The sequence below is a fragment of the Megalops cyprinoides genome, chromosome 2 (assembly GCF_013368585.1).
Source record: "Megalops cyprinoides isolate fMegCyp1 chromosome 2, fMegCyp1.pri, whole genome shotgun sequence".
NCBI lineage: Eukaryota > Metazoa > Chordata > Actinopteri > Elopiformes > Megalopidae > Megalops > Megalops cyprinoides.
This window is the reverse complement of record NC_050584.1, coordinates 36,069,841-36,097,633: the sequence shown is the minus strand read 5'-3', so window position 1 is coordinate 36,097,633 and position 27,793 is coordinate 36,069,841. Positions and strand designations below refer to the sequence as shown.

At 37.7% G+C, this 27,793-nt stretch overlaps 1 protein-coding gene across 1 annotated transcript; it reads right to left on the bottom strand.

The window, feature by feature from the left end:
* si:ch211-247n2.1 (calcium-activated potassium channel subunit beta-2) lies at positions 1 to 23,221 on the bottom strand. Its single transcript, XM_036522725.1, has 5 exons — positions 23,162 to 23,221; positions 3,816 to 3,932; positions 2,661 to 2,831; positions 522 to 717; positions 1 to 285 (listed from the first exon to the last, which is right to left on the bottom strand). The coding sequence occupies exons 2-5, from the start codon at positions 3,866 to 3,868 to the stop codon at positions 1 to 3; spliced, it is 705 nt and encodes a 234-aa protein (XP_036378618.1). The 5' UTR covers positions 3,869 to 3,932; positions 23,162 to 23,221.
* Positions 23,222 to 27,793: the final 4,572 nt, after the last annotated feature.

Genomic DNA, 27,793 nt, shown 5'->3' with positions numbered 1-27,793 from the left:
TCACCTCTTGATTTTGTTGATCTGCTCACATAGTATGGAAAGGTATTGTGTGAGCTTCACCATGGCAATGATGAGGGTGCCCCCAATGAGGGTGCAGGTAGGCCAGAAGAGTGAGTGGAAAACTGCCCCGCGGCCATACAGTCGTGTCAGAAGAACGCTGTCCTGACGTTCTCCAGGATCGTGGTAGCAGGGGACTTGCTGGTGCATCTTCAAACGCTCAGAAATGTTCATGATTATTGTGTGCATTGCCATGTAGTCCTTTCGGCATTTTGGTACATAGAAACACTGGAAGGACAAATTGAAAACTGAATGACGGACATTGTTTGGATATTAACACATTAACCATAGCTTTGAGGAAATGCTCAGTCTTGAAGATGGCAAAGGAAAGCAACTTTTAGAGAACTGATGGGTTTCACAAAAAGGCATCACTGTGAACAAGGCGTGGAGGTGTGCAAATATGAAAGGGGAACACAAGTTCCGTCCTGTCATCCCTCTGTTTGTGTAATGTAGACATGACTCACCTCAGGACTCATATCCTGGGTCTCCTCATTATGGGAGAGACGGACAATCTTCCCAGATGTATTCAGACTGACAAACACCTGTAGGCAAGGGTACTTGGAGCTTTTCCAGCAGTCAGGGCCACAGCTGTAGGTACAGTTAATCTCTGTAGTTATGGTGGAGTTGAGTACAGTGCAGCTGGATTCCTCTGTCCACACACTGAATGTGATAGAGAGAAGAGACAGCCACACAATCACTGACCTGTGCATTTTTACTCACAAGGTGCCTTCTGCACAATTACTGTGCTGCACAAAACAAAACAATGACAATAAACAACATTATTGCATGATTATGTAAACATCGACACACATTCTCTCTGCAGATGATGAGCAATGGCAACAGTCAGGAGAATTTTCATTTTTATAACAGTTTTAATTTTTTGGCCTTCAAAATCAGTATGTAATCTAGAATAAGGCATCTGTTGAAGACATATTTTTATAGCCAGGAAATGTTTTCCACTAACTTAATTAATTTAAACTTTTACCCTAAAAGCCCCATGTAAACTGTAAAATTTAAGTAAAATTAGTTTAATATAATATTTCATACTTTGAAAATGCAAAAAGTAGTCTGAGACTTCCAAGTGGCTCAGTCAAGTAAGACACTTGTTCCACGCAGACTGTGTGCTACAGCCTGAGGCTCGGGTGCGAGCCTGAGCTGCGTAATAGCGGCATGACATTAAACGAACTCTATGAATATTTTGTGAGATTGTTATCTCCCTGCATCCAAAACTACAGAGACACTTTAGATGTAGCTGCGGGAGAGGCAATGTCCGTGTTGTGCAGGTGGGTGGGTGCAGAGGCAGAGGTGATGTTTTAAACTTGAATATATTACAGATGGAGATCGCATGTAATGTTTTTGTAACCGTTCCTTGCTAGTTATATGAAGTTTTATTGAAGGGAAGAACATGGTGTGAACCCCCTGATGCATTCTTTTCTCACCAGCCTCAGTGTCTCAGTGTTCCCAGAGTATGACAACAGTCTTTGATTACAATGTTCAATGATCTGCTCAAGGCCACTATGCTTGGAGTGTGGCGTATTTGTTAGTTATTGGTAGTTATTATTATGAAGTTACTGGTTATTATATGAAGTTATTGGTAAAAATTTGTCTTTAATGTCATTAATGCCCTACCACAATGAGAATGACATCACCTGAGAAATACAAAACTTGAGAAGCTCTAGTGATGGCGTGTGTATCAGACTATTTCTTATTGGTCAGTATATTTTAACTGTATGAAAAAATGCAAAAAATATTTCAATTCCTATTGACATACCAGCACCAGTATTTTCAAACTCACAGTTTTGAATGCACAATAGATAGCTAGATAGCCAAACAGACAGATGAAGAAGTAAGACTGTAAAAGCTGACAGTTTAGAAGTGAGACAAGCAGCAGGCTTCCTTGACATATCTAACTAGTTAAAGGAGGGCTAGTCAACTTTATATCTAATTACAGTTAAATCATATACTTAGCTAAGTTTGCTAACTTTAGTAACCCTTGCTTAACTGTTTAAGCTACATAATGACAATTTCAAATTGTACCCAGCTGCCTTATTGTGTTGTATCTATTATTATTTGAATGTACAGAAGAGCATTTTGTCTTAATCTGCATTGAGTTGATAGTGATGCAGTTTGCAACACTAAGTCATAACCTTGCATGTCACGTCCCCATGTGTAATCTCTTTGATCTCAACATTAGTCTCATTGTACACTCATTTTTCTAGGACCCAGCTGGCTTTTTAATTGCCTCTGACTGAAATTTATGGCCACTTATCCCTTTATGATCTGTATAATCTGCAATGGTTAAGCATCATTTTGATTTGCTAACCAAGCCAAGTTGTAGCTCCCTGATTAATAATAAGATGTCTACTATACGTGATCCTGGACATATTCACTTTATGTTGGAACAGAAACAGAAACATTACCTTTAGTAATCTCCTGTTTATCCGATGAACTTGTTATCCACAGAAAGCTAACGTTACACTGAAAAGTTTAACTGAAATGTCATGGAACTTCAATAGAGATGATATGATGGACACAGAGCACTGCATTACTGGTGACTTAACTGTAAGTGCGTAAGACTTAGAGTCAAAGAGGTGCCACTGTACCTGTCTGAATAGGAGCGCACCAATGTGATGCCAAGCACAAAGTACATCATGACTGAGAAAAGGATCATGGTGAGACCTAAGAGAATAGCCCTGTCTTCTCCCGCCTTCAGTGCAGTTACCGTCTTTCTCTTGTCCAGAATATCATACTCTCGGATTTTCTGGTAAATTGTCCTGTTAAATCAAATGCAATAATATTAACTATTGGAAGCAAGCCTTTCATGTGATCACAGTGGGGAAAAAAGTGATTAAGGCATTGACTATTGTGTGCTTTCTACAGCAGCACTTAACCGAATATCAGTAAGAAATTATGCAGCAGGGTGTTGGCCAGGATCAATGAGAATCAATTAATTCAGTAAAATGCAATAAAAGAAAAACAATGGAAGGGTAGAAGTTTTTCTTAGTTACAAGTTAGATCTCTCCAGACCCATAATGAATATCTGATATCTTTATTCTATTTAATAATAAATGTTTCTGCCACAGGCAATTTTTTTTCTTTTTTGCTACATACTGATAAATCCTTAATTAGACTTTCATTTTAAGGGCTAATTAATTATACTATGTCAATTTTATTTGAACAGAAACCAATTAAAATATGATCTTGTTCTTTTTTTGGAAAAATGCTGAATTCAATCCCATTTTTATTAGTCATATGATTTACAGTTATATTAAGATGAACTGAAATGTATACTGGCCACACTTTGTTTAATGATTCACTTCAACCCTGTGTAGATTTAGTGTATAAAGTGCTTCTTCAATCCATGCCACTCTTCTTTTATCTAGGGAAATAAAATACTATTGCAACACATTACCCTGAAAATTCTGCAACATAAAGATCTCCTTGCATCATTTTTCAAGCAACAGCAACAAATGGGGTGTGCACTTTCCAAATGATGTTGGCATGGAAATAAACCATAACAACTAAATGCAAGAACACATTTTTCCACTGAGCAACATTTCTTCTCATGTTCTTAGCCAAAATATAGCAAAATTTTCCTTAACAGTCTTTTATTTTATCATCAAGAAAGGTGAATAATTTGAATCCAGTGGTAAAAACTACACAAGCAAGTATTATAGCTCTTTTAATGACTGCCATAGCAATATACATGGTTCAGTTGGAACTATGGTTTTGAAGAGTTGTAAAAGCTTGTGGTTTACCTTCTCTCATGTCCTGATCCCTGTGCCCCTTTGCTTCCTGCCCAAAGGAACATCCTCCTGGATGCCCCACCCCGTCGTCTGCTCACAGAGGACGTCTGAGGAGGGCAGTGGAAAGACCTGCGAGAGAAACACTCAGTGACCCATGTGCCCCCGTTTCCTGGTTTGCCACCACAACGATCTCCACAGAGCAGGACGGCAGTGGCCGTGGTCTCACTGCAGAGCTGAACAAGTGTCCATTCACCCACTTCACAAAAGCAATTTTCCACGTGTGCCTCCCTCTGGGTTAGAGAGAAGAGTCCCTTAGCTTCCTTTCAGTGCTAACACTCCGAAAGCAGTCGGAGAGTTGCGAGAACAGCCCCATCCACCACAATACGGCTCACAACACACGCTTCATCATGCCCCTGCTCACATGGCACTTCATTTCCTGCCCACTCATTTGTTATTGACTATTCATAGCGCAAAGCGGGGAAGATGGTGGAATAATGATTAGGTGCCGGCAGTGGACAAGGGCGGCATTGATCCCTTCCGACAATTCAGCAGTTAGCAGCAAGCAGTGTTTAAATTGCCCCTCTGTGCTCCTCTGGTGATTGGCCCTGATGGAAAGGCTCATAGCAACATGGCAACACAGGTGTTTCACGGCTGTGATTGACTGCTCAGGCGTGCAAGGGAGATAGTAGGGTTTAGCTCCTTTTGTCTGCTGTAACAGCATCTGTTAACTCTTTGCTCAGGTGGCTGTTTCCGTTTATGCAAGCACAGCTCTGCCCATGATGGGAAACTGCTGCATTAACTCCCAGGCCATCACTTTGGTAAACATTTCGGTGGGTTTTATTCAACCATCTGTTGCTAGTGGCTGCTGCTGCAAAAAAAAAAAAAAAATTAAGTACTACCGCTGGTCTACTGTTTGTACATAGAAAAAGATAACACTACATCATTGCTGTACTATTTTGAGTCATTGTCATTTCCCTGAAGTCTGAGCTTGTTGTTGAATAATGTGTCTACAAATATCACTCAGCTTGAATGAGGAACACAATTTTTTGGACTGGGATTTGCAGGTTTGAGAACTGGCAGTAAAAGACCAATTCTGCAGGAAACTGTGGTGGACATCATAGATAAGGATACAGCTCTTTTGTGCATGTCTGCCTAATGATGGAGCAGCCATCTGCAGTGAGAGGCATGAAAGATTTAAGCCATGGGTTGTACTGATTGACAGTTAGACTGTGCTCCTGTTGGTAAAGCAGGATAAGAATGCTTGGCAGCTTAGAGCTTATATCTTGCTGTGTATTTTCTTTTCATTTTTTTGGAGACCTTCAGCAGTCGGATGTTTAACGCTGTCCAGAAGGATCCAATTTACAGCAATTCAGAATTCTTTAAACTAACCAATGAGGAAACTATGAAAGCAAAGAGCTGCCAGCTCATTACAAATAAATGTAACAAAAGCAGCATTTCTGCCAAATCTTTGGGTTGGTTGTGGAAAAAATGTCCTATTTCCTAAATGCCCCTCTATTCTCTCTTTAAAATAAATTGTCAAACATTTTACCATATTTCTATCCTGAAATTATGTGACATCTGGATAAGGAACATCTGGATTATAAGTGCAGTTTTAACTTCATTGTCATATATCAAGGAATTCTGAGTCCAGTGGTTACATAAATGTTACACAGGTGGAAATCTCTAATGAAAAGTGAAAAAATGCTTAAATCTTGCTTTTTGAACATCATTTGTATGGAGGTTGTATGGAGATTCTCTGTTCTGTTGTACCTTTGCACTCTTATTGCGGATGTTGTTTCCTAGACCTTTAGCTAATCAAAAATCAAGTTTTGATGGCAAATCAGTCCTCTTTGGTTGCAAGTCAAAAGGTTTTGCTTGCAAGTCAAAAAGTTTTGCTTGAGGGTCAAAAAGTTTTGCAAGTCAAAAAGTTTTACAAGTCAAAAAGTTTCGCTTGCAAGTTGAACTGGATGTAATGGGTGGGATCTACACTGATGGATGAGAGAAGAATTTCTATTGGTAGGTTTGACCTGGATCAACAGCATGGCTACACCCATAGATATAGAAACGTAGACACCTCATTGGCCGATGCTGTATGTCGCTGCTATGCATCTGCGTGGTCACCATATTGGAGCGGTCAAGATCCGCTAGTAAACAAATATAATGTGTATTGAGAGATGCAGACTTCTCTACAAAATCGAGTGTATCTCGCTTAATTCTGAACCTATTTTCATGAAATTTGGTTTGTTATAAATGTGAGAAATTGAGCATGATACTGGTTACTTATTGGAATTAAATTCAGTTACTGGGGGCGGATCTAATCAGCTCTATGCCAAAACATTAACTTTGTGAATAGCCGCAACTTCCTCTGGGACATGCAGGCTTTGATCTATGAATAGGCAACATCAAGTGTAAATCATTCAGAATTTCAGCTTTTGTGCGTTCCTCCAAAAATGTAATTTCTTTTTGAACTTTTTGACTCGTAAAACTTTTTGACTCTCAAAACTTTTTGACCCGCAAGCAAAACCTTTTGACTCGCAAGCAAAGAGGATTGATTCACAATCAAAACATTTTGTGACGCAAAAAAGACAAACTTGATTTTTGATTGCAGTACGAGAAATTTACTCTCAAAACTGTCTTTTATGCTTGCGTTAAAAAGACACAAAAATAAATTCATACTGATCAAGTTTAATGAATTACCATAGACATGTAACACTAAACTGTTTGATATATGGACATTTTAACTTAGATGTGGAAAGTGATTTACAGTTATTAGTTATAACAATTATAGTTAAAGTCCCACATATATTTTAAAATATAATAACAGTCCAAACACATATTATGGTTCTTGAAATTCACAAGGCAATAATATTGTATCCCAGCTCAGGATTCAAGCTCCTTAAGTTCCATAAGGTGTCCCTCACTGGTCATTGATGCTACCCTAAAAAGCACTTGAAAAATACAGTTACCAGCTACATCTATCAGGCTCTTGATAGCTCACCTGCTGCAGGTCCTTATAAATGTGTTGTTGAAGCTGACTTATGATGGAGAAAATATATTTACAGAGGTTCTTATTAAATTATTTTCCCCTTTTTGACAAATTTGGAGCAGCTGTGATGCTTGCTTAGTTCTTAAATGTGTTAGTTGGCAAATGCTTAGTCAGTTATTGGCTAAGGATTTGGAAGGATGTAATGCTTAGAGGAGGGGTAATATAAATGTTAAATAGTAATGTTGTCACTGTATGATGTATTTGTAATCGAAAAATATATCAATGAATATTTTGAAAGTGTAAAAAATACTTTTTGCATCTGAGAAGAGCTGAGCTGGGGTGTTAAAATAACAGTATGGGGTACTCATTCTGCCCAATGAATAAATATATGGGCTTGTCAGGTTTCATACATAAAAACTAAGGTGCTCTGTATTTGAGTTGAATTGTGTTGATGTAATTCAAACACAAATGGATGTAAACAGTTTCCTGACTTTCACAATGGTTTTAATACAGAAGGATCCTCATGACGGTCATTTACAGGATATGCTATTTTTAAGCCCTACTGTCATGAGTACAACAGCCAGCTGTCTCACAGACTGCACCGGGACAAAGCTCATGAGATCAGTCCGAAGCTGCTGCAACATTTCTATAATATAAGCTGTTATGCATATATCACAAAAATGTACCACAGGTTAGTAAAGACAGCTATAGTTTACACATACTTTGGGCTGTATTTATTCAAAAACCGCTCTAACATTTGAAATATATGTATATTGAAAATATGGTCTGAAAAACAACCTCATACAGAAACATGGCTTTGAGCAATGATAAATGACTCCTGAAGGTGCAGCAAGCCACAGAGAGTTTCATCTGATAATATAACAATAAATATATTTTTCAGGATGGCTTTCAAAGATAATCTGGCACAAAGATGTCATTAGTTGCATCTCATGATAAAAGAGCAATAAAAACCCTTATGCTCTAGGGGCGTACCTGCGTGTCATTGCGTCTTTAGTTAAGTGATGTGTTAATGCAGCCTTCTGGTGGCCTGACACATGGAAATGAAAACAGATTATTTACCACTCATCACACAACTGGCTGCTGGACAGGACCCAAACCCACCAAATATGCAGGGTATGTGCAGTGCCCACTGGGTGTCCCTAAAGCTGGGAGGAAGGTTACCTCAAAATTCACTCCAGCTTTCTTCCTGTAGGGCCCATTTTTCTGGTATGTCACTATAATTCTCTTTGAGATACTGAGAAGCTTTAGCATTAATTTTATCATGGGCATGTAGGATTTGATATGTTGCCCAAAAAACACCACTATCCCTGGTGCGTCTCATTAGTGAAGCTGCCCTCATTAGTGGCCTGATCCTGGCTCACCTCTAATTTTTAACACACAATTACATGTCTAATCTTGTGTGAAATTGTGAGACTAATGACATCAGAGAAGGTAAACTCTAAAGGACAACATTGTTACTGGTAGTGACTGGTATTACACACACACACACACACACACACACACACACAAAATACATACACACACACACACACATACATATAAATATAAATATGTGTGTGTATATATATGTGTGTGTGTGTGTGTGTGTGTGTGTGTGTGTGTATGCATAAGGTTTTTCATACTGTATCTGTGTGTGTGTGTGTGTGTGTGTAATACCAGTATATATCGGTTGTGAAAGCTCAAACATGAAATGGAGCACGATTAGCAAAATGAATATTATGTAATTCCCCAATGAACTGTACGAAAGGTATCACTTTTCACTTTATGGAAACTACAGGAAACGGATGTGAACTTTATCATCACCTTGAAGGTGCGTTTTTATGTTGAGAATGGTAATCAAACAGAGCACAAATGCTAATGAAGTTCAATCACATTCAGACAAGAGGGAAATGCACACATAAACTGTCGGTTCTAATCACAACTTCACCCACACTTTCATTAAACATTCCACAACTCAGTCCCATTACTTCTTGGTTTAGATGTTTGCATAAAATGCTAACGAAGTTTTATTGAGGCTCATAGCAGCATTGGCACCTTGGGATGACATAATGACACTTTGCATGCTCATTGATCCAAAGCAACTAATTAATGAATAATTACCAACTGCAAAATATAATTTCTTTTTCATGAATAACATGACTCATGAGTTCTCCTTTCTAGAGTTCAATTATTGCTAGCTTAATGATGCTATTTGTAATGGGTCTACTTATTCTAATTTCTCAATGCAAACCCTTATCTACAGAGCTGTATTCATGGCTTGGACAAAAAACAAACCAGCGTTGCTCTCCTTCATGACAGTACTTCTTGCTTCACCATTAAAAATGTCAGTCTGTGTTTACAGTCTTGCAAATGTACTACTGTATTTCAAATAGTCTGATATTCAAGATTAGATGATGAAGATGAAGATAAGATTCTGCAGCTCCCATGATAATGTCTGATTAATGTAATTCCACTGTTTTTCCTTCAGTTCTTTCTGTGTAAATAATGACTCACTGCAAAATAATATGTGCATTCATTCATAATATGAGGCAAGAAAACAAAAACAGTGACGTACTTTGTGCCATCCTTATTTTTGTTTAATTTTTCTTGATTAGCTGGCATTCACATACTGATTCACATAATGAGTTACTGATTCAATGGTTGACTATTGTGATGAATGAACATTTGGTTTCATCCCTAGTTACTATATTTTAGATTTTTTTTTTTTTTTAGAAATCTGGCCATTACTGAGGTCACATACGATATAATACAGGACTGTCAAATATTTATACAATGCAATTTGAGTTGTCATTTCCATATTTTTTTTTTTGCATCTTTTTACTTTTAGCCATGTAATTAAATATATACTGCTGTCTCCCCATGTATTTACTTACTATTATCATCAAGCAAATGTAATTACGTTTTAATGAGAGCTTTTTTCAGGTCTATTACACTAATGAGAAATTTATTACGGAAACTTTATACACTGCCGCTCTGATGGAATGGAGGACCAATGGGACCTCCATATGTGCCTTACATAGGGGAGCTGGGAACACTGAACGCCTCCGTTTTTCATGCTGCATGTGTAAATGCAGATGGCAACACGAAGGCTCCTCTCAGTGTTTACAGCCCGAGCTAAGATTGTTCAACTGCAGGAATCAATGAGCTCAGGAGATCAATGAGACCGGAGGTCTTACAACCACATTCTTCACAGGAGAACAGTACCCCCCCCCCCCCCCCCCCCCCCCCAAATAACCAGGGGCAGGTGGGTGCAGTTAATTAAACTGTGAGCAAATGTCAATGATCATGCAACTCATTAAGAATTTACAGCAATGTCAAACATAACCTCATCATAATACAGTTTTAAAGTGTTACTTGAACAATACAATAGAAAAAAATGCACTGCTCAGTCTAACCAATTCTAAGACAAGTAAATAAAACGTTATCAAAGAAAATTATAGTAGCTTTCACATTTTGATAAACCTGCTTAGAACTTTTGCTAAAAAGATGTTTTAAGTCTAATAGGCAGTGCATAAATTACCATGAATAATGATAATTTCCAATAATTCTTCCTTTATGTTCCCCATTGTATAGCACCAATTTCTATCCAGATTGTGTTTTGTTTAGAGGAATATTAATTGAAAACATGCTTTACACACAGCCACATAAAATAAATACAGATTTTTAAAAGTAAATAAAACAGCTAAGCATCAATGGACCACACACATCTTTATATAAGCTGAACAGAACTAAAACTCACCTTGCTCAGACGTATGTTTCAGAGAGAAAGAGATAGTACAGGAATATCAGCCAGCTGTAATTATTAGTGTAATTATTCCCCAGAAAGATTCAACCAGACATGTCTGCCTACCATTCTGGCCTCTACCTCCATAGTTCTTGGCAAAAGCAGACCCTTAGATATCTTCCTAGTGTTCTCTCCTAGTGCTGTCCAGAGACCTATAAATAATTCACTGAATTGAAATTACTGAGAGAAGCAAAATCACACCGTTTGAACAAAAGCATAGTACTAGGGCAAGTCTAAAAGTAATTTATGGCATTCAATAAAACAGTGCACAGAGAGATGCCATGGTGTTCAAGGGCCTTTCTGTCTGAACTCAGCTGCATTGCCACCAAATTGCTTGTGTAGAGCTCTGACTTTCTTTTACAAGCAATTGTGGCATCTGCTTAGCTGGGTTTACTTACCTTTTTTAAATTAAGAATTGACTGCTATGAGATGAGATCCTGATGGCTTTTAAATAAAAACAAACCTGGAATATGAACATATTAATAAAGAACGTTAGTGAGCAAGATAATGTAGATTTGTGCTTTTTTGCCTATGCTATCCCTGATGTTTCTATATCTCTACAAAAAATTATTTCAGCATATTAAGGTAAGTTACTCACATGTACAAAGCAGGTATTTATAAGTGGGGGAAAACATTTGCAGAAATAGATCTGCCATCAATATTATTGATATAAAATTGAAGGTAGGTTTATTATATATTTATATTTTGCATGGTTCTGCAACAAGCATTTCCACTGTAAAATATGGCAGGGGCTTTAGCATTTTGGGGATTGTTTCACATCTACAGGTTCTGGAATTATTATTAATATGGAGAATGTCATTCACTCCAACAGAAATCAGAAAACTTTGGTCATTTTGGCAAAAACCTGGCTCCTCCTTGCCCTGTGCAATGGCATTAAGATAAAAGTACATGTTATAAAATTGAATGAATTAATAGATAGATAGATGTAACTGAGACAATGCCAATGTTTTTTTTTCTGTGCTTGATTTGAAACACGTAGAGTTTACTGCAGTCTAACATGTTTTATTCTGTCTATGTCTGTATTAAGTGACCACTGTGTCTCTTAGTAAACAGCACGTATTTGTCACTGCAATGCTAAAGCAAGTAATCAAGTGGTACCCCCCCCCCCCCCCCCCACTACTCGACTCCATAGACCAGATGCCAGATGACTTTAGGTGCAACGAGGAAACAGAAACTTTTCAATGCAAGGTTTTAAAAAGATGTTGGAATGTAAACTCCATTTTATGTTCAACAACCATGCCAGGTTATGTACATTTTTCTCACATAAACATAGTTCCATTTTTCAGGGGCCCCTTTTTTAAAATCAGGTATCTCGCTTTTTTTTTTACAATGGTTCTGTAATTGTAGCTGGTTATCATAATATGGTCTCCTTACCATTTTTATTCCTTATACCACATTTAGCGAGCTTGGTAGAACATACTAGAGCTAAAAATAACTGTTGGCAAAATGCCACAAAATTCCATGTCTGTTCCATATTTCTATCCTTCAGTTGGGAATATAATAGTATAGTTCATTATCCTAACAACTGACAGTACAGCAAGTGTAAAACATCTGAAAAATATCTATATAAAAGTTCAATCAAAGTTATGCAAAATAGCTACTCTAGTGCTGAATGAATACTGTACATTTTGGCCATGGCTTTAACTTTTCATTTGACCTTCAACCGATTTTCAAAGATTTTCAAACTCTCTCGTGAGCACCCAACGGAGGATACGCCTGTACAGCACTGGGAGTTTATGACGTGTCCCACAAAAATAAGCACAATGACCCTAACATCTGAATCCTTTTAAACATTTAGCTCTGTACCATCTAACTTCATTTCAACAGACAAAATTCAGATACAACTTCATATAGCTACATAATAAACTGCCAAACTTGCATCTTTTTACACTTGTACTTAGTGTTTTTTTTTACAGTAAATTATTAGCTTTTTGAATTAGCATGTTTTTTTTAACATATCAAAAGTAAATGTCAGATCAATTTCTGCCATGTATATGTATTGACTTGAAAGTTGTATTTGCCAGAAGCTTGGCCTTTTGACATGATGACACATTTTTGTTTTTGATAATGATACACTTCAAAGCTGAATGAAACTTAATATTGATTGAGCTTTATTGTAGTTGGTTTATCAGCAGCCATATATTTGAGCTTAGAAAGCAAGTGTTTTCAATGAATTTCACAAATTCATTCTTTCTTTCACAAATGATAAAATGTCCATATATCAATATGAGGCCTTTGATTAAATGTGGCTTTAATACATTAGGTGGAATGTTTAAAAGACCATTTACAAAATTCATTCCTAGATTTAGGGTTTTCATCCCAGTTGAACAAACGCATATTAAGAACTGCTTATGTATATGTAAGGGAAAAGGCGCAAGATTAAGGGCTATCTCTGCGACACAGCGATTAAAAACTGAGAATTTTACTTATCGCCACTGGTTAGTATATCCCACACATCTGTGTTGGCCTTAACCAGTTTGCAGCTTTTCTGAACAGCAGAGTTAGACCTCCTAAAGGAACAGTATACAGGAGAAGAACGTGCGGTTGACTGTAGGCCCATGACGCACCCTGCAGGGGCTTAAGCGGGATGCCATCAAAGCGGGATGCCTCAGATTTCAAAACACATAATTTACTATCAGTGCCATCGTGATCCCTTTTGAATGTGTGACAGAGCAGGGGAAGGCAAAATGCAGTGTTGAATGCAGACCATGTTGAAATGGCAGGTGCTGCACTATTTATGCACCATAAATAGTGTTAGGCCTGGGCATGAGGTCAGCAGAGAAATCCTTTCATAGACCAGGCCCATCTCCATGTCTGCAATGACATACATTAAGAGGGAAGAAGACTCCACGCAGTAGCTGTCTTCTAAGTGGAATGTCAGACTCTTGGTCGCAGTCACGTCAAACAATGAGCCATGACCTCCGTGTGTGCAAACACACCCATGCTCTCTTGCCTTTCCTCAGTTACGGCACAATCCCAACACACAGTGTACGCAAGCACTGTGTTCTTATTCACTGAAACCCTTTGTTGTGATTTGCATTAACAATCACTTAATGTACTGGGATTTTCTATACAGTAAGTACATTGTGATAGGGTATGTTTACACTCATACCAGAAAGGTATTACCATGAAGTCCAAGAAATTCAAGGACATTACAAAATCCTTCCAAAAAATGTCAAACTGTCATGACTGTTATGCTCAATGGAAAGCAGCCTAAAAAGTCCAGTATTTTTAAATGGGCATGTCATTATAATTAAGGAACAGGTGAGTGTGCAGTCTGGACAGTCTGACACTGTGAAAGCTCCCTCCTCTAGCACTGGGTAACCTATGCTTTTGCAAGGGCTAATGTCATGTGCCCTGTTATGTAAGAGTGCTCTGATCCACTTGTGCATTATTCCACAGCTGTAACTGAATCCTTTACTTTGAGATGGGTTTTTATTGCAGTCATTGATTTATGATAGCTTAATCATGCAGTGCCTTATTTGCATTAAATGGTGTTCTAATTTATTTTGTCAAAGTATTTCCAGGCAGAACTTTTGGCTAAGAACAACACATCACCATGAACTAGACAGTTCAGTCAATAGTGGAAGGAGGCTAGCCCCCTCTCATCATTCTCTCTCTCCATTCTCTATTTCTTTCCATTGTGTCTCGTCAGCCAGCCCATCAAAAAATAAATACCAAACAAATAAATGCATTTTAAAAGAAGCATAAATGGTTCCAGAGTTTGATGATCCAATCAGTAAGTGCACACATAAATCATCAAATAGTTAATGATAAAATAAAGTTAATCAAATAAAGTTAATCAAATAGTAAATAGTTAAGTCGGAACACAAATTGAAAGGAGCATGTCCTTATTAACACACATTTTGAAAACAATCACTTCAATGTGCTTCATGGAAAATACATTTGCTCATTAAATTACTTATTAAAGTCATTTTGGAATAATTCATTGCAAGTATATATATATATATATATATATATTTTTTTTTTTTTTCTTGCAATTGAAGGAATTGAATTGAATTGAAGGAAGCTGCACATTTTGGCTCCATGTCACAAAATCTTCCCTCAGAGTTTCTGCATTCTGACTATTTTATGTTTGACCGCTGTGTGATATTTTTGACTCCTCAATGTGATTTTAAAATAGCAGGCTGTGATGATGTCCTGATAATTGTAATTGTCTTTTTTGCCTCTGCTTTCAAGGAACTGTAGCCCTCATGCTGGTCCCCTCTCTGTAATTTTGCTATCAATCATTGGCCATTAAACAGAGTTCGCCAAGCTAAAAATACCCCCACTGACTGCTGTTCCTCAGATAGATTATATGTCTGCTCCCACAGAATCAGCAAACACAACTTAATTACACAAAACCATTAGAAGTTCATCACTTGGACCAGCATGAAACACAGGTGTTGCATGCTGACCATAAAAACTTGTTTTGCCACATGCAACCGGCATGAAATTTTAAAAATGCATTGATAAATTATAAAACATGCTCTCTCAGTACCATACAATACCATATACCATACACCAATACCAACACCATACAAATTGCACCTCACCATTATAAAAAGGCTGTCCTTCTGATGAATTTTGCTGATTTAGCATTTAAGAAAACAGTCAATATTAGAATTTCATTATGCAAATAATTAAGTTATGGTACATAATCATGCTGGTTTGGAGTTTATTGATGTCAAGGTAAAAGTCGCCTGATAGTGCTGTATGTTCATGAGACCATTTTCAAAACAACATACCTTTTTAACAACTCTTAGTATGCAAAATCACTTAGAGAAAACTCACCACAAGCAGGAGGCAATAAAGCCTTAGGTAGCTCCTTAGAAAATTGTCACCACTGGTAATTTAACCAGAGTGTTCAGTTTGATGATAGTAGACAGGAGAAAAGTATCAGGAATCCCCATAAAACATTTGCACCAGTGCTTTGTCATTAAATGAAGGAAACTCCAAAGATAGCATGTCTATATCCAGTAAGAACAGACTGCAAGATTCTTAAAGACTTCTTTCTCAATGTTATTTGAGGAAAAAAGGTATTTTAGCTAATTTAATGTTATTGCAGATGCATGCACTAGGCTGTGCGAAGCTCCTGGTAGATTTGCACACTGTAGCTCAGCTCCTGAAGGGATATCCTGTTAATGTAATTAGGACTACCAGCCCACTTGCATTATGCAGATCGTTTGCATATTGTTGAAGGAAAGGTTCAACATAAAAGGATGCTGTGATTGAATATGCTTTAGAAAGCTTTGAGCATGGTATTCTATAGTTCATTGGGATGTGTACAAAAGCCAATTCAACAAAAACATTTTTGATATTGTAACCAAAGAGAGTAATATTCAAGTACATCACTTGGCCAACATAAAATGTGCCATGCTTCCTTCCAAAAAATACATGCTTGCCTTTTAAGATCATTTAGCTTTTACCTATATGTGCAATCCGTTCTTACAATATGATTGTGCCCATTCTGAAGCATCTACTCTTGATATGATTTTATTTCATGTATTTTTCTCTCAGCATCAATACAAGTACATCAAAACAGTAAACTATTTCTCATAATAATGACATGTGTATAATTACATGGGCATGCATGTTTTAGAAAATAATAGGACTAGCTACAGAGTAACAGTTCCATCAAAATCCAGATTTATAATCTCCAATTTTATTCTTCACTCTCAACTCTTGATTAAAAAGCCATGAGCTTTGTACAAACTATTGAAAAACAACAGCTTCTACAGCCTCTGTCTGTCTCTGCTGTTTGTGGGGGAAATCTTACTCTCCTTCCCCATTTGAGAGGCAGTTGAGTGTTTTTAATTAAAACATTTTACAGATACGCACCATCCACCTGAAGCACAAATACAGTAAGTGCCCTTTTCAATGGGTATCTCAATCAAATGGAAGGCAATGCTAAGGTTGAACAATAATCCAAGGCTTAGTTCATAGTCAGTGGCTCTGAGTAAATATCAAAAGCAACTGTGACATCAAGGTGGCTTGTTGTGATCATACACATGATAAACAATTACAGATAGTCTGTATTTAAAAGCAAGTTATGAAACACATAACTGTCGGTGGAGCCATGAAAAAGTGCTGTCACCACAAGCTCATAGCTTGTAGCAAATATTGGTCCTGTAACTAAGAGCGCTCTCAGCCTGTCCTTGCTGGAGTATTGTCATCAGATGTTTAGCAAGATATATTTCATCTCTCACTCATTAGAAGTATACTTTTCCATGAATATCTAAATGAACGGAATGGTAACATAACCTTTATGGATCATACTGTGCAGCTCAAAGAAAGATTAGCATATGTGGCAACTGTCAGTGCGGCCTAATGCTGAGCTTATTTAACAGGTCAACGAGGTACAGGGAAGATTTACATGCACCTTTTGAAAGTGCAATGTGCATGTTTGTCAGTATTATTCTGTAGGCAGAGTGCCCTCAACAACCAGCATAAACTGGCAGATTTAAAACTTAAAACTTTAGTCCCAAGTCATGAATTTACTAGATAAATCAATCACTTAGGCATACTCAAAAATATACATTTTTCAGAATGCTATAATTTTTATCAAACCACATGAAAAATCATAAATCACTAACATGTGCTTATATACTAGTATCATATTAAACAATCACTTGTACTGTAATCCTTAACTGACATTATGTTCTGAAATCCTGTTATTACTGCATATGAATTATGATCTTTCAAGATATTAATTAAAGTACAGTATAACTATGAAGATTAGTGTGCAAAACTGACTGCTTTGTAATATAGTTACAAAAAGGCATGTAGTGACTAGAACTAAAATTCAGTCGTACTAAGTGAACGCAATCTCTAGTAAATTGGATTTATTGAGAGGTGCAATCAAGGCAAACTGTAATTAATTATTATGGTTCCCTTCAAGAGTCCCAGTTGTAACACATTATTCAATTTAAATTTCACTGCTATTACGGATATGACAGCTTCCTCAGTATATGTTTCTTTAATGATGCTGTTGATATCATAGCAACAAGTCAAGGCACACAAACAATGTCAATAAACTGCCTCCTGTTCTGTCCGAATAAACCCCCCCATTGCCAAACACAGGGGCACTCACAGATATTTGAATTCAATATCACATCGACAGACTCTACATTCAATGGGAACCCAGTTAACATGGGAATATAACATATGCTTGCCATTATTACTGTATTACTTGTAAATGAAATTGAAAACTAATTGTGAGTCGCTTTGGTTTAAAAGCGTCTGTGAAATACCAAATTGTAAATTGTATTATGTAATGTTTGAATTATTTACATTTGATCACACCCACTGCAGCAGATTGTCAGTGAAGCAGCACAAGTCATTTTCCAGGTGGGAGTAAAATGTTTTTTTTTTAGGTTCCACGTGTACCATTATGATGGACATTCTTAATTTAAGAGGCAATCAATGTCATTCTGAATGTTACATTTCCTGCAGGTCAGAGTACCTGGCAGATCAAATTGTTTAATATGGCACCTGCAGAAGGCTATAGGCTAATAAAGAGTAATATACATTTGATTGTAAACCCCTTTACAGTAGCTAGAGCATATTCTTTAGGAACTGAGAACGACTGACAACGAAACACAATGCTGTAAGGGCTGCTTTTGTATGTCAACTGTTCTCCCTTGATCTATATCTAGGTAATCATTATTATTTTTCCTAATTATGGAAGTCCACAGCATACCTGCTGTTGATGTCTTCATTTTCAGATGAGGTGGGCTGACTCTAAAGTGCAAGCCTCTCTGGTGATGCCTGTTGTCCCACAGCACTGTTACGAATGGTCTGCTTTCCCCGTGCCCAGAGAACCTTGGAAAGCTATTAAAGGCCTGTTGATACATTAGATTTGTGGCTGTGAGAGGCACGGCTGGAAGATGAAATTGCAGAGGCCAGTCCCACACCAAAGGCTGGAGTGAATTTTCTCTTTAATCAACACTTAAGCAAAGGCAGTTGTGTGCCCTCGTCAGCGCCTGACCATGCAGACCTTCCCCAGCGAGGGCAGGACTTGAGAGACAATGAGATTTCTACTTTAATTACCAAGGCTCTCAAATGTAGACAAAGCACAAGGTTGGGGCTGGGAGACGCCTTTATCAATGTGATGCCATGTTTCCCCACAACATGCATGTCCAATGCCTAATTATTTCCTCTCTTATCTGGAGCTGTAATGATTGCTGATTCAGCACCCCCTGGCCAGAGGGTACTGTATCTAGAGAAAATGGTACTTGCCTGAAGAAGAAAAACAACAGAAGGAACACTTCAGCACAAAGAGGATTGTTAAGAAAAGGCATGCTGGTGCAGGAATGGACTTCTTTTTTATCATTACTTCCTAAATGCATCATGGTCCATGAAAACTTTGATACATTGATATAGTCCTTCATTATTAGGTACCGGTGTTGAAAAATCAGTAACTGATGAATTGTGTTCCAGTAAGATTTCTGGCCAGCGTCATATTTCATAGTGTAGTCATTTGATTAATTGCTCAGTATTTTGATTAATGCTGTCATTTGAAACCCTTATAATTTACTAAACCCCTCTACAGTATGATGCTTAATTTTTCATTAAGTAATGCTAGTAGTGTATGTACAGTAATACAGTAATGTACATCTCTGAAGAGCACCACAGCACCCTAAAGCAAAATCTCTGCCTTAAATGAAGGTTTTAATGGCCAAATCATTCACAACAAATCCAATTTGTTGTGAGCAACAACAGCACATGCACATATGCATGCATATGCATATTGATGTCACTCACTTACTTCCCCTCAGCAAGCAACACACCACTCTTATCATACAAAAGCCAATAAAACCTATACTACACATGCTCAGAGGTGCTGCAAAGTTCAAATTTATTTTACATTTTTTAATGTTTTAAATTCACATTCTGTTAAGACTTAAATAAACACAACCCTAGTATACATCTGAAACTGGCCACAAAGGAGCAAAGCAGCAGGAAATAAAAGGTTTCAAAAGGGACAACCTGATCGAGATGAAAACTGCAGTGAATATCAGTGATTTCACTACTGTCAAGTGGTGTTTGCAGAGTTTTCCCTTTTGAAGAGAACATCTCTCTGTTTTAATGACTATCACATTTCTTATCCTGTTCATTGTATTTTCCCATCAATGAAGCACTTATGCCCTCCTTTTACCAGGTTATCTCCTCCTCTTTGCAAGCTTTACAGCTCTGATTGACTGTTGCACTATTGTAAACAAATCAGTTTGATCGTATTTAGCATTCCCTTGACAGTTTATTTTTGGCACTCAGGAGTGTTTTCTGACCCAACAGAAAAGACAAATGTTTTTTATGGTTTAAAATATAATTAAAGAAAGAAAGGATCATTTTAAAATTAGAGCTGTGACAAAACTGTGAATAAAAAAGAGTTGATGAGAAAATGTGAATATTCACTGCTACTTAAAAATAGAACTGAGTAACTTTTTTAAAGCATGGCTGAAACCAAGTGATTGCGTATCACATAATGTTTAAATACATCATAAGTTAAAAACTTTTACTCTTCTAGAATCACCTTTTAAATGTCTCTTAAACCCTGTCATCAAAATTGAATATGGTACTGTGGTCAGATGTTCGAGTCATCCCCTCTCTCTGTAGACATGCCCATCATAACAGATCTATCCCATAGCAGCACAGTAAACAGCTGACACTTAACGGCTTGAGGTGTGTACAGTCAAGTATGCACACCTGTGTTCAGACATTAGGTTGCACAGTTTCCAGGACATGTATTCCAGGCTTTGTAATATAATATGATCAACCAGCACCACGTATGCTGTGCAATAAATTAAAGCAAGGATTTCTGGGAAATTGTATCATATGACATCCAGGGAATGGTACCAGTATAATAATGAAAGCACAAAGTGTCTTTTAATACATTTTAGACTAGAAATTTACTCTTTTGCTGGTAGTTTTGAATATTTTAAAAGCCTCAAGAGGACAATAGGCATGTTTTGCCCAACTCAAATCCAAATCTGCTTGACTGCCAGAATTATCCACTGCACTGTTATGATCATCCAGCTTCCCTCTCATGCCAGTCATCACTCTCAATTGAAACTGATGACTTGGCAGGCACTGTGGTCAGACAATTTGGCAATCAATGGTAATTTGAATCAGAATTTGTTTCATATGTACTTTGTAGTCTTTCAAAGCACATTTATCTCTCTCTATGGTGTTAATGGTCAGCGGATATTCTATGGACAGAGAGCTGTTTTGCCCCTAATGGACTTAAAATAAAACCAAAATTTGTTTCCTTTTTCAAACCTATGAGGAACAGTTGTGGACGTGTCATTTGAATAGGGCCAATGGAAATCATTAGTCCAACTGAACCACTGCCATGAATGGAAGTGAATGCATTAACAAGCTCAGAGGTTACATGCGTAGAATACTTACAGCCCAGCTTCTCCTAAAAAGCAGCTGATATTTTCCATGATGAAGTTAGAATAAAGTATTCAATATATGCTTATTTGAGAATTTAAGATATGGCACAGTTATATGTCAAGTCTTATCTCATGTGTTATATGTCATGTCTTCAGCTATAACTGTAGAAAGGGCCCAGATAGGGTCTTCCCTGTGAGAATTTCTGGCATACTGATGTTATTTCATGCTGATGCTTTCCTTAAAGAGAGGTATTGCCTGCACTGACCTGGACCCAACACAATATTGGATAAGAGTGTCTGCCAAGTGAATAAATAAAGTAAATATAATGATATAATAACTACAAATTATCTGTAATGATTAACCCTTTTTTGTGAAAAGAATCATTGCCATTCCAATTTCCAGTGCTGCTATTTTGCAGATAAACTGAGTTCGGAGACAAACAGCTCAGAGACCTTCCAGATAGCTATAAGTTTTATGCATAAACCCACATGGAATTTTGAACTGTCCAAATGAGTGGAAGGTCAGTTTCCTGCAGGTCATAGCTGTAACATGGTAGGTGAGATGCTTAAACATTAGTCACTGCATGATGTCAATTTCACAGTCACTGGTAGTTCTGCATGATTATTTGGCACTCATTTTTAACTTTGATTAACATACAAGTTATCTTTAGGTTTATGATTATACAGCTCATATAAAAATTATATTACAGTACAAAGAATTGGCATTCCTTTTAGTGAGAGGAATAGTGATATAATCTTTGATTTATGTAATATAAAACACAAGAGCATCACAAAACCTTTAATCTTTGCAAAACCTATCACCTGTGATATATTTATACCTATTTGTATAGTTCATTTGCACCATTCAGGGTAACAGAGAGTGGTGTTAATATCATCTGCAGTGAGGGGGCTGCAGCCTCCCCTGTGTGCAAGGTGCTAATGGTCTGCACAGTTCTCGGCACTGCACCCCAGCGGGCTGGGAGAGGCTGAAAATAGAACACAGCACCAGATGGATCAGGGTGTTTTGCTAGATGGGCTGAAGGTAACCGAGTATCTCCAGTGAGGGTCAGCGGGTCAGGTCAGACTGTGGCAAAGGCTTCCTTAATTTGTGCATCTATCACTGCTCTGAAGGCACTCAAAAGTTTCCCAACACTGCAAGTTTGCCCCTTCCACTCAGTGTTTGAGGGATCAGTCAATACTGTTGATTTAATAATTTCATTATTTCACTCACCTGAGTCGTTCATATTCTTATTCATAGTTCATACTTTACCTTTAGTACAAGTCTTTAGCTGGTAGATTAGAAACTAGCCTCAAAGAGCTGTAAGTGTGTACGTCTCTGCTTTCTTTCAGCTGTTTCACCTGCCCTCCCCATTAAAAATCTGCATTGTGTCTGCATGTTTACTTTGTTCCCTAAGGGTGATGTAATTAAGTTCTATAAATATCTAGCGATGGATCCCTCTCCCAAATTAATTTAAAAGAGACCTAATACATTGTTGATTAAAAAAAAATCATAAAAGGAACAGTGAAGTTAAGCACATTCAGAAAGTATTATAATTGGCATTAAAAATACAAAGGAACATGTTCTGCCGTAATAAGATCTCTTCGGCGTGCCCCGGAGTCATGCTGTTTTCTGGTCTCTCTGTGCGGAAACTACAGGCACCTTCAAAGTGTTTGCAGTCTTTTAATTAAAGACGCAAAACATGTGAAAGTGAAACTTAGGGGCAGATATTTAACAGCCCAGGGCCTTCCCATTTATGATGCATATAGTTTGTCTTTATTGTCTTTCTCTCTCTCTCACACACACACACAGGAAAATTCAGACTGAGGTCTTTATGCTTAACGTGAGGCTGGTGCTCTGTTTTCAGTGCTCTCTCTGCACTGGACCACCTTTAAACAGAGGTAAACCATCCCTAAAAAGTAGTGACCCAACGGTCACACAAAGCAAAACCTGCAAATTGGACTGTGCGACCACAGTCACCCAGCACAATGTGTCCAGCATTCCACATTGACGCTGTTGTGTTACAGGGACACAACACCAACGCTCAAAGAACCTACACAAATATGTTTTTTTTTCTGCATGAGAAAAGTTCTATTGATTTAAACGAGCTGAAACAAGTAGACAGCAACTGAAACAGGGGATAGGTCCTACCTTCGGCCGTCACGCTTTCCAAAACTCGGACTGTTGATAATCCCATCCCCAGCTGAGAAGAGCGACTGTCAGCGGTTGTTTTAACTTTTCCGTGGATGTCCCTCTTGGTTAAGCCGGTTTCTGAGGTCCACTATTAATGACACAGCCTTGCTAACTCCCGCTTTAAGCCCTAGTGCTCAACATGTTTGACATAGCTCTGGGTGCAAGAGTGACAGGCACAATAGACTCTCTCCCGTGCTTAAAATTAGTTAGCAAAGAGGTGTTTTTTGGTGCGTGTTTGTTTTCGGAGTTAAAACAGCTCATTTGAAATGACATACATTTTACCTCTAGGGTAATGTAAATTCAATCCTATAGATAATGGCAGGTTCATATGTTGATAGTGCTCTTCATTATAATATTAAAATCCTCCACGCAAACTGCCTTTTCTAAAATCATGCATAAGTAAGAACTAAGCGCCAAATTTGGGGAATACAAATAAAAGCACAAACGTATTTTTCCTTGAGTTCTGTTATGGCAATGATATAAAAGCATGTACTGCTTTGCTAAAGGGTTCGCTATAGTACGTAACTTCATTTCAGAAAGCATATTCTCACTTCATCAGTTTTGGAGGGTGGGTTGCTTAGGATTCAAACATTTTTTTCAAGAGGACAGATCGAATAAGCATTTCAGCTAAATCAATTCAATTGTCTCCTTGATACAGTTTCTGAAACCGATAGTGGTGTACACAGGACAGTTCTGTTTCTGAAACATCTCCACCTCGGCATGTGTTGGGAATCCCTGCCCCGTTCCGTTCTTCCTTTTATTAAGTGCAGCCGGTTGTGACCACATAGCTGGCTATTCTCCATATAGAGTATAACAGCTTTGTGCGGTTACTAACAGTGACGGGTTTTCCGCTGCATATTGTGTAAAAATAGTTTCCATTTCACCCTCAGTCAGCCTCTAGTGGAGTAAAACAGTACAGCACGAAGGCACGGAGACAGTTCAGCTTTCAGCTACAAGGCGACACCCCGTCTAGCACACGCCGGGCCGCATTTACTCATGGTGGTGTGTAATCGCATGGATAAACAGGGTCATTAGCGCCCAAAATGTTCAATGCCACTCTTATAATGCATGCGAGTGAGGTCTGGAAGAGGTAATGGACTACCATACGAAGTGTGATTTGAATAACTTTGCACTAGGTCCACACACAAATTAGCGGAGTTCTCTACTAGGCTGTGAATGATGGGGTCAGAATTCTGGTATTACTTTCCAAAGTGAAACAGCGGGAGTTTAACATGAAACTGTAACACCTACTGTTATTCAACAGATTGCATTACCATGTTACTACTATTAGTACTACTACTAAGAATAATAATAACCATTGCATTTAAAAATAATGGAACAATAATATTGTTCCATTGCTATAAACACACTGGTATAAACCTTAGCCACTGCGCCTCAGATTTGCACGCACACACACACACACACACACACACACACACACACACACACACACACACACACACACACACACACACACACACACACACAGGAGACCCTCACTAAATGCTCAAAATAGGGAAAATAATGGAAAAATCTGAAAATAGTGTGGTGTTGATATTTAATTCCCATGTATAAATAGGGATTGTATCTGACAACCTGTGTAGGTTTGTGTAGAAATAATGCACTTACATTACTAAAAGTTTGGACTCAAGTTTTGATTAAGGTAATGATAAGCATGCAGTCAAAGGTGTTTTGATCTAAAGACCAATGTTTAAATGCCTGAAATTTGTTTAATAGACAAGTATAAATGGTGGAAATGATGCCTATGTATGAATTTCAAAAAAAAAAAAAAATTATTACAAAAAACATTGGGTACTTTGAAGAATCTAAAATATAACATAGTTTTCATTTGTTTAACACTTTTGGTCACTGCATAATTCCATTTTTTGTGTTATTTCATAGTTTTGATGTCTTTACTATTTATTCTAAAATGCAGAAAATAATAAAAATGAAGAAAGACATGGGTGTCCAAACTTTAAACCTTCATCTTACTCTCCACCTTTCAACAGCAAAATAGCACTCACATCCATTAACAACCTGATTATACATTTGTTGCTTAGTGTTTAGTACTGACAGATAACCAATGCTAAATTGACTATACACAAAAGGCTGATTTTGTTGGATGTACAGCACCAGTCAAAAGTTTGGACACACCTGAATAATTTAATGGGAAACATGCATTCAAAGACATTTTGATCAGAAGACTTATTCTTACATGAATCAGGTGTGTCCAAACTTTTGACTGGTACTGTATCTGCATTAAAAAATAAGATGGAGGAGCACGGATGGCAGAAGGCAGTAAAAGAGGAGCACTAGGCTGTCAGAATTCAGCTGTAGAATGCTCATCAACACTGAATGTAGGCAGTGTAGATTTTGCTGCATACTTGTGAATATGTACATTGAAATTCACTTTTAACTCTGAGATTCTTTTTTCCTTTTTCCGCTTGGTACATCCGTTTTCAAATTGAGAATTGTGCATTTGGCCCATCTCACCATGACCACCTCTGTATGCATGCATGTGCACTGATGCAAATGCACTGAATACGATTGCAATCCTCCAGCATACTCACATGCAGCCAAAGGCATTTTTTGCACTGAAAGTCACAGCACACCACAGTATAGTGGACGCTCACTGGGCAATAGGCGCTCCTCCACCAATCTCTTCCAGGCAACATGCAGAAATCTTATGAATCACAGGGTGCCCGAAAGTGGTGAGATGAGGAAACTCCTGGCCAACATACCCATACTTCAAGCCCTGGCAGAATAAAGCCAATTTGTTCCACAATTGTGGGATCCTGGTCATTGTTGGCAGATGACATGGATGGTTTTGAACCTGGGCCATAGGGTTCAGCCAGTGCTTAAGACAAGCGGCTTCCTGACCAAGCCTGTCAGTCAAGAGAAAAAATTCTATTTTCATGATGTCTTTACAATTCAGTGAAGTGTTCATCAGTATGAGGTGGTTTTTGGATAGAAGTTATTGTTATAGACATAATTTTATTTTGTGACTGAGCAGGCAAAGATCTCTCAATTTATAGTGATTCTGTCCATTTAATTTAGCACCTTTCAGGGCTTCCACACCAACTGGTCATCTTTTGTTTTTTTCACACCACCTCTGCTATTACTAAGGGATATCCTCTGTTTTATTTGACTCCCATCTCATGGTCTCAATTCATGATTATTAGCTGATGGTGATTGTGAGCACCATTCTTAAAATGCTAAGAAAGCTCACAGGGAAACGTTAATTACAATGTCAACAAATGTATTCCAAACCTCTATAGAACAAACTTTCCTAGAAAACATCCAGGTGATTTTTTTCTAACATTTTCAACATTAGGTAGATGTTGTTAAATAGCATTCCAAGAACATTCTGAACATGAGTCTGTGCATATCAGAAAAAAAAAATCAGAGACAAGCTAGAGCAAACAACTTGACAAGCTAATTGCAATGAAATTGGGGCATTCCCTGAACTTACAAAGAACTTTCCCACAATGTTCTGGTAAGTCTGTAACACAGTCTTGCTTGCGTCCTACATTTCTATATTTACTAACAGTGATCATACAGTTGTACAATAATGAATGAATGCTTTCAGGTAATGAAATTCCCATTCTTATTTTCCTTCATTTTTCATATCTGTCATGAAACACTGCACACCAACTTTCTGTCTCATACTGCAGTGAATAATGTGGCTTTAAACAGTGCGCTTTGAAAATGGTGGTGAGGAGAACTGATATGTCCACTTTCCCTTGGTTTAAATGCCTTGTCATTATGATTTTATGTTGCATTTGAACATTAACATGTGATTAAATGCCAGATAATGGACAGTTTTGCATCTTGATAAGACAAGGAAATATGGTCTTGAGAGCAGAGTTGCTGTCATATTGATGCAAATTTGACTTTCATATTTAAAGTGTTTGTCCTGTACCATATTTTAGTTTTGTGTAACCATGCCAGATTTGTTATTTATGTTAATTTCCCGCTAAGATAGTTATTTTATATATCAACTCCTGATGGACAGCTCTTATATAAATTTTTGCCCAGCCTACCCCAGGGCTTATAATAATGGCTTGCAGCAAAGGGTATCATCCCACAGGGGCTCATCCATTTTGTGCATTTCTCTCTTTGGCTTTTACCCATAATCCTCCTCTGTTAAACTGCCTTAGCAGAGTGGCTGATTGCTTTGAAAGAGCCTTGTTATCAGACAGCGGCTGCCATATCCTGATCAACAGTCACCATGGGACTCAGAGCAGCCATATCTATGACCACCAGGCTGATAAATGCAATGACAAACCACAAGGAGACAAAAAAGAATAAGGAAATCTCACCAATCTTTCTTCTTTCAGTGTATGAATGATTCATCTTTCAGGATGGTGCTGTTCTTTGTCAGGGTCTTTATGTTTGTTTTCTCCCAGGAAGAAAGGAATGTGGAAAGTACTGCATGTTTATGCCAAAGTGACAGGTTAAAAGAAAGTTTCCATTAAAACAGAGTGGGGTTTTTTGGAGCCTTGTCTTAATGCTTGCTATTGTACTACAAGTATAAGAGCAATATATATGATTGATTTGCTAACAAATTAATTCCCAGCATGTCAGAAT